The 7,838-nt window shown below is 39.8% G+C and overlaps 2 protein-coding genes across 2 annotated transcripts in view; one reads left to right on the forward strand and one right to left on the reverse strand.

Moving 5' to 3' along the window:
- xrn2 (5'-3' exoribonuclease 2) overlaps positions 1-5,317 on the forward strand; it is a 42,747-nt gene extending 37,430 nt beyond the window's left edge. The window contains 3 exon segments of the mRNA XM_035679172.1: positions 730-790; positions 3,122-3,311; positions 4,953-5,317. Coding sequence (XP_035535065.1) covers positions 730-790; positions 3,122-3,311; positions 4,953-5,015 — 314 coding nt within the window. The 3' untranslated portion in view covers positions 5,016-5,317.
- Positions 5,318-6,263: 946 nt separating this feature from the next.
- nkx2.4b (NK2 homeobox 4b) overlaps positions 6,264-7,838 on the reverse strand; it is a 1,952-nt gene continuing 377 nt past the window's right edge. The window contains exons 2-3 of the mRNA XM_035678964.1: positions 7,670-7,838; positions 6,264-6,934 (exon numbers count right to left, since the gene is read on the reverse strand). The exon at positions 7,670-7,838 is cut by the window's right edge and continues 40 nt beyond it. Coding sequence (XP_035534857.1) covers positions 6,264-6,934; positions 7,670-7,838 — 840 coding nt within the window. The remainder of the gene's footprint in view (positions 6,935-7,669) is intronic.

The raw sequence follows: 7,838 nt of genomic DNA on the forward strand, positions 1-7,838 counted from the left end.
TTTTTTTTTTTTTTTAAAGTGTGTCTTTGTGAAGGGTTTGCAGCGATGGAACCAGGGTACTTGAGGCGTCCACAATGCTGCCGGCTGAATGCTTATTTCATTTTCTGAACAAAAAATGCAAATGTAGCGCTCTGGCTCTCCCCGCTGCCTCCTCCCTCCTCCCTCCTCCACCTCCAGAGCTCGCCACAATTCAACGTTTGAAAGAGCTTAATTTTATCATGACAACTGATTCGTTCTGTATCCATGACAGAAATGAAATAGTTGGTATTTTTCTTTCAGTTTTTTTAATCTTCAAGGTTAAAGCTGACTTGAGTTGGGTTAATTAGTATCCATGTTTAATGTCAAATCCTTTTGGCTTCTAAACAATGAAACTGGAGGTTTCATCGCAGTTTAACTCAGAAAAGTTGACTCGGATGATGTGAATGTGAAATATTTCTCTTTTATTTTTTTTTGTCCTGTTGAATATTATATAAAATATATATATATATAATATTATATAAACTGAGCCACATGTTTAAAGTTTGAGATAAAAATGTAATAAAAGAATAACCCCTGACAGCAACCTTCTCCTTACTGCTGGTTTCATATTGTATTAAAAGCATTCAGTTGCACATAAAATTTAGGACGAATTGGACTTCCCTCAGAGGACTGAGCTCTCTGGTTCTTCGAGAACTTCAAACTTAGTCCAGCAGAACCACTTCTGAACATGTTGTCTTTTGTTCTCCGCAGATTCCAGGCAGAACAGCTTGCTGGGAGCGCCTCCCCCCTTCCAGCAGCCCCAATTTCAAAGGTGAGCCGGGTGGTTTGTCTGCTTTATATAAAACTACGTTTACTGGTTGCCTTGGGCAGTAAAGTTCATGGTCAGCGTGCATTTAGCTCTTTTCTGTTCCTGTGGTTAAGTTGGATATAAACACTGATCCATAAAAAGAGAATTACATTAATTTTCATCCTCGAACTCTAAATGAGGTATTTCTCTTTGTTAAAATATCACTCAAGGACTTTCTCGACCACCCTATACATTGTAGTCGGTTGGTTTAATTATGTCTAATGTTAATGAAATATTTTGAGAGAATGTCATTTCCTTTTCGTCTGTGTCCTTTTTACAATCATATGTAGAACTCGTGCGCATTAAACATGTCCAGGGCCTAGTTTGTGGGTTTTGTAGCTTGTCTCCATCTAAATCCCGCTGCAGATTTCCAGCCTTTCTGCACCCGCGCTCTGCCTTCCTCTGTCGGGGGGCTTTGCTGCTGCTAAATTAAGATTTTTCCCCGTCGCTCCAAAACAAATTTCTCTCGAGGAGGTTTGTGCAACTTAATGAGGCATCACTAATTCTGTCGGAGGCCGCTTCGTTCCCTGCGCCACAGCAGCACAGTTCGGCTATTGATTCTGGCTCCAAACCTCTCCAAAGTCCTAATCAGGTTCTCCGGTTCAACTTTTCAGGCCCATTGTGGCTTGGTGTCACCTCAGGTCAGTAGTTATTAGCGGCGACTGAAAACAGTTTCTTTAACTGCTCAGGACCGGACCAAATGAAATGCAGGAGGAACTTGGAGAGGGGGGGATTATGGATTCCAGCGCTCGGTTAAGTCCGGCGCTGTTCAGAATGTGACATGGTTCAGTAATGAGGGATGGGGCTGCTGCTCTTAGTCTCTTCTCTCTTCATTGTTACTAATATCACTGTTGGATTGACACATTGTCCGGCGCTGGTTTGGAGGGCCGTGGCGTGCCGACTTTTCACTCGGTCCCACGGACGCAATGCGGCCGCCTCATTTCAGGGATGAGGGCGATCCGAGCCATATGTGAATATGGATAATTTCATACTCTTCTTTCATGTGCGTCCACACTAAGTCATCTTAGAGGAGAGGCTCTTTTATCTCACTGAGAGCTCGATCCCTCAGTAAACGCCTGTCGATGGGGATTTGAGGCGGGTCACTTCAAAGCAGAGTTAAAGGATCACAAAGTTCAGCGTTTTATCTGTTGGTTGAAAAATCCTCATAACATGAAAACATCTAAACTTGTGGTTAAAATCAGACTTTTTTTTTTTGTTTTCCATCAATAAAATAGACCCTCAGGACAAATTGTAACGTAAATCATCAAAGACCTCTGTGTTGTTTACTTTGTGATGAAACATTTTCAGATCTCAATCATAACTTTGCCAAAATAAAGTGTGGTTTAAACTGATTTTTTTTTAAAGCTGCAACTCATGACAGTTTTTTAATGAGTCTGCAAATAGTTTAGTCTGGGAAACTGACGGATATTTCTCCTTATTTTCTGACGAGTTCAAGCAGACACCTTCAGATATCAAATGGAAAAAAGAGGCAGATTCTCCCACTGGAGAAGCCGCAGCCAGAGAATCGTTTTAACTTTTTCACTAATCAATCAATCATCAAAATAGTTATTAAACAAAAATAGCCAGTTATACTTCTGTCGTCAACTAATTGTTAAATCTCTCCTTCTTTTGTCTGCATGTCTTTAAAACATTAAAACATGGAACCACATGTTAATATTACTCAAACTTAGGTATTAAAGAAAGTAGCAGTTCGTCTCTGTGACTAAAGCAGGTACAACTTTTAATTTCTGTATTTAAACAAACTACTATTTGGCCGAGCATTGAACCAAAAGCTGTTACTGGTTTTAATTCATGCAGTCGGTCCTTTAATCCACATTAGTTTAAAACCGTCCAGCCAATAACAAGTGTAACATTTTGAGTAAAAGCTCATATTCATCAGAAATTAATCAAAAGGTGATTATGTCAACATGCTTAACGCTTTATAATGGCCTTGTTACTGTGAATGAACCCGTTTTAACCTGTGGGAAAGTATTTCCAACTTCACACTGAGATAACCTGAACAACCTGAGATTATACAGTGTTGTGTTTTGCTTCCTAGCCAAGGACAAAGTACGTTAACTGCATTAACAGATTCAGGGAGGTTTCAGCCATCAGCAGCAGTTCTTTTTCAGTTCAGGTACCTCTTCTTCCAAGGTCTTTAAATCCACTTCAGATATAAACACAACCTGGAGTTCAACATGGTAGAAAATGTATGTATAAATGTAAGACCTTGTTAGAGTGTACTCAACAGGGCTTTGTCAAAAGCTGACAGCTTCAGTGTGTTTGTGTCTCCAGACAGCAGCAGCAGCAGTACGGAAGTGGGGGTCACGGTTGGGATCGGGCCCAGCAGTCGCAGCAGTCGGCGTACCAGCAGAACGTGAACCGCGGACGGGGAGGGGCCGGGCCAGGCAGCTACCAGCAGCGCTACAATGACCGTAGAGACGACTGGCATGATCGCAGAGACAACCGGGGACAACAGCATCAGGTAAATACTTCAGATCTGTCGGTGAGATCTTCAAAAACAGTCTGTGTGGTCTGACGAGCCGTGGGCGGAGTTAAAGTTTCTCCTGCAGCTCAGAATATTTGATATTAATGTAAAGTGATGTGTTTGCATGCAGGTTGAGTTAAAACTAGAAAAGTTAAGTGAAGCAATCAGTTCTGTCAGAGTTTTGCTCACTCAAACATTTGAAACTTTTATTCCCTGTACTCTTTTTAGTAAAAGTAGCAAAGAGCTGAAGTTCGGTGTGGCTGAACTTCTCGTCCAGGTTGGATTCTCCGATCAGAGCTGAACCGTCTTCACAGTTCACTCAACTTGTTTTGAGATTAATGAAATTCCTTTGAGGTGATCGTATCGTTAGTGGCGTGAAAACAGAATTCACAATCTCAAATTTTAATCCTGTTTTACGTTTTGATTTTATTCTCTTAAAAAGCATCAAGATTTATTCTGCATATTTTTGGAATTTATCTGTCGATTGTTGTTGTTGTTGTTTATTAATCTGAGTTTATAAAATGTCAGCAGACATTTCACAAACAAGAGTCTCAAACCTTCACAAGCTGCAACCATCAAATGTTTGACATTGTTGCTCAATAAATGACTTAAAATGATTAAAATGATTCATCACTTATGAACAATTACTGGCAGTTCACTTTCTATTAATCAACTGACTGTTTTGATATTTAGTTTTTGTAAATTTGAACCCATTTTAAGATTTCAGGATATTTTAAACAATCATGAAACACTAAAACTCAACTGACCATTTTTAATCAACACACATGCAGACTGTCTTCTGATGGTGGTAGTAATATGATGGTTTATATCTGACTTGTGTTAGTCTTCTTTTTCTCAAATGAAATGGGAAGTTCAGTGTAAAAATGATCGAAGTTTGTTTGTTTGGTTTCATGCAGCTGAAACAGAACAGTTTGTTAGTGATCAACCAGGGATTCAATCAGATTTAGTTCACAAAAAATAACTTCTTTTTTCACTGAAATCTCAAATAATATCAGTCTGAGGTTTCTGTCATCACCACAAACCAGTGGAAAATGCATTTTTGGTTTGTGATGCTCTCAAAATGAAAAAATGTTTTATAATAATCCAAAATTCAGTCTGTGGTTGTAATGAGGAATATTTCTCCAGTAGAAAATAGTTCCAATGATTAAAAATGATTAAAAAAATTGTAGTAGTTAAATTGTAGTGTAAAATGACCTCCAATGGACAAAATAAAAAATAAAAATGTATTACTCATGAAACGCATAAAATGTTTCAAAATAAAACCTCAAACTTGGTCATTTGTTACTTAGTCTGTGAATAAAGTTTTGTTTTTGTTTTTTTAATTCATTTTATGTCTTTCAACATAAAACAGTTGTGTTTTAAGTGTATTGATCCATGTGATAGAAATGTCTCCAGCAAAGAAAATAAGATTGGGGGGGGAAAAAGAAATAGAAATTGAATTTAAAAATAAAAGTCCAGTCACTACTGGAGATAAATTGCATTAATGTAATCACCAAACGTGGATATACTTGTAACTGTTTAGTTTTTGGTAGATGTATTTAATCACCGTAGCTGTGGTATTATTGAAATCTTTCTTAAACACAGAGCTTGTTCTACTATATATTTCTTGTCTTTCAGGGCTACAGCTCTGGCAGAGGTTACCCTCCTCCTCCTCCATCCAGAAGATATAACTGGAAATAAACTCAAAGTAATGTTGGACTTTGGGGTTTCAAATGGGGGAGGGCAGGGTGACTATTTGTAGGGGAGATGTGATCTTTTTCCATTTTATTGTCTTCTTGTACAATTCAATGTTTTTTTCTTTTTATTCTACTTACAACTTATTATGTAACTTGTGATTTTTAAGATCAACAGCCTGTAAAACTTGTAAAATACAAGTGAGTCAAGGACAAAGTGTCCCGCTGTGTTTATTTTTGAGAGAAGTCCCTCCAAAGTGATTTAATGTGTTTAAAACAAAATGTAATAAAACATTGATGTTGGGATTATATTTGTGTAACAGGAATAATATTCTCTATCTTAATACTGATTCATTTACACTTAAGTCTTACTAAAATTAAAAAGCATAAACAATTTAAAAGTCGCTCATTTTTAATAAACCTCCCAATAGAATCCAGATTTCTTCTCAAAATGAAAAGTGACATTTTTCGTTGTAAATTTAGATTAAATTTCAGTTTTACTGCAGAATATCTGAAGCTTTGAGGATTATCTGGAGAATATTCCGGTAAAGTTAAGCGTCGCTGTGGAACCGCAAACTCTTAAAACGATCACATTTCATCTTCAGGCTGCACAAAAAAACATTGAAATGTCCAAAATGAAAATATCATTTATTTAATGCTGGAAACAAATAAAAAAATCAGATGTGACAAAGAGTATGTGATGACTTTACTTCCACTAAAATCTTTCTCACTTCCTTTAATTCCAACCGAGAAACAGCCGGGATTGGTTTGGTTTTCCAACCCGGCCTCATTGTTTCACTTCGTATTAAGTTAATGTATAAACCTGCAATAATTTAATTTGTCTTAAAGATGAACGGGAAGCACAGTGCGCGTGCCTCATCCTGAAAGCCCGCAAATTAGATTTAGTGGTTTTGTTTCATGAGCTTAAAAGCAGCAGCAGTCACAACTGTCATTAACAACAAAAAGACTTAACAAATATTTCGTTTTGAAGAGGGAGAAAATACATTATGAGCAACATTAAGTCCAGGTTCGAGGCTCTAATACAGTTTATTTTCGCACCTTGTTGCACAAAACCACCGAGTGTCTTTCGAGTCCCTGTGTGCGTAAAGGAACCAGAACTTTACGCACGGAATGAAAATTTAAAAAAGAAAAAGAGTCTGGTGCTCGTCTTTGACCTGCAGCCGGTTCTCTGAAAAATCCAACGCGAGAATGATGCCCCACAGGCCCGATCCCGTCTGTCCTCCTCCCGGTATCCCTACCAAGTTCTCCCGTACAGTAAATTGGAGCCGATCATGCTGTTTGTGTACTCGATTAGCGCCGCGTCCGTCTGCGTCATGTTGATCTGACCGTGCAGTCCCAGCGGCGGACTTGGGGACAAATCCTCCAGCTCCTCCGTGGACGACAGCTGGTTCACCTGCTGCTGCGGGGTCGCGGTCAAGGCCTCCCCCGTGTTGCTCTGTCGGATCCCGGTCTGATTGGAGCCGCTGGACTCGTTCCGGCAGCTCTTACCGTTCTTGGAGAGGACCGGGGACACGGAGGAGGAGCGGTGGGTCGTCCCGCAGAGACCTCCACCGTTTCCTCCGCCGCCGCCGCCGCCGCTCCCGTCCTGCTGCAGCTGCTGCGTGGTCTTGTCCTTGGTCTGCCGCTTCAGCTTGTAGCGGTGATTCTGGAACCAGATCTTCACCTGGTTCGGGCTGAGGTGGATCAGTCCGGCCAGGTGCTCCCTTTCTGGGGCGGACAGGTATTTCTGTTGCTTGAAGCGCCGCTCCAGCTCGTACACCTGCGCCTGAGAGAAAAGCACCCGCCGCTTCCTCCGTGGCGCGGCGTGCAGCGTCACCATGGACTTGCCGGTGGAGTCCATCCCGGACAAACTGCCCACCATCCCGGACATGTTCATCCCGGCGGAGGGGCCCATGAATCTGGAAACTTAAGCCAGAAAATTACCAATGTTTAAATGAAAAAGGACGAGCTCAGTTCTGAATTTAACTGGCGATATTGTCCTCAAGAAAACATTCAAGATGATGAATCCAATCCTTAAATTTACCAGCAAATATTATAAATATCTTTATTTTTCTTTAAACTGCTGATTAACACAAAGGCCTGTTAAAAACACATTTTTAAAAACAATATTTAAGTTTAAAAGTTAAAAGTTGATTTATTTTTATTTTTTTAGTAGAAAGCTAGTAAACATCTGGTTTTTTATTAAATTAGTTTAAAAGTATCTTTCGGATTATCTCCCGTTATCAAAGCAGACAAATGAACCCATTCATTAATATAATAAACGTAAAGAGTTACAGAACTTATAAATTAAATTAAAGTCACTATACATAGTGACCACTCTGTGGTCACTATGTATAGTGACCAAAAAATTAAAGATTAAAAATTAAAGAGTTTTAAAGTCACAAAACTGAATTTTGAGAAGGCCTGTTTATAAGTCCTTTATAAAGGAACATAATAGTAATGCCTGTGGAAATGGAGGTGCTATAAAATACAGTAAAAGTCACTTTAATCTCACTGTTCACTTCCAAACACACTCTTTAGTTTAAAAACATTTTTTTCCGTCGTGCGTAAAACCAGGAGGCCAGGTCACATTTCTCTCTTTTTAAAAAAAAACTTTTCTCAGATTAAAAAACCAAACTTATTTGAAGTGAAGCTCCTTACTTGTCGGGTATCTGGGCTCTGGGTTGCTGTACCACGCCGCTGCCGCTCCTCCGCTCCGCACCGTCTCCTGGTAGGACGGCAGGTCTCCGACGTTGCCGATGCCGCCGTTGCAGAACCCGCTGACGGGCCCGGAGAACTGTGGCACCCCGTGGGGCACATGATAGGGCCC

Source organism: Morone saxatilis, unplaced genomic scaffold, assembly GCF_004916995.1.
Source record: "Morone saxatilis isolate NCDOM2014 unplaced genomic scaffold, NCSU_SB_2.0 Contig7, whole genome shotgun sequence".
In the NCBI taxonomy this organism is placed as follows: Eukaryota; Metazoa; Chordata; class Actinopteri; family Moronidae; genus Morone; species Morone saxatilis.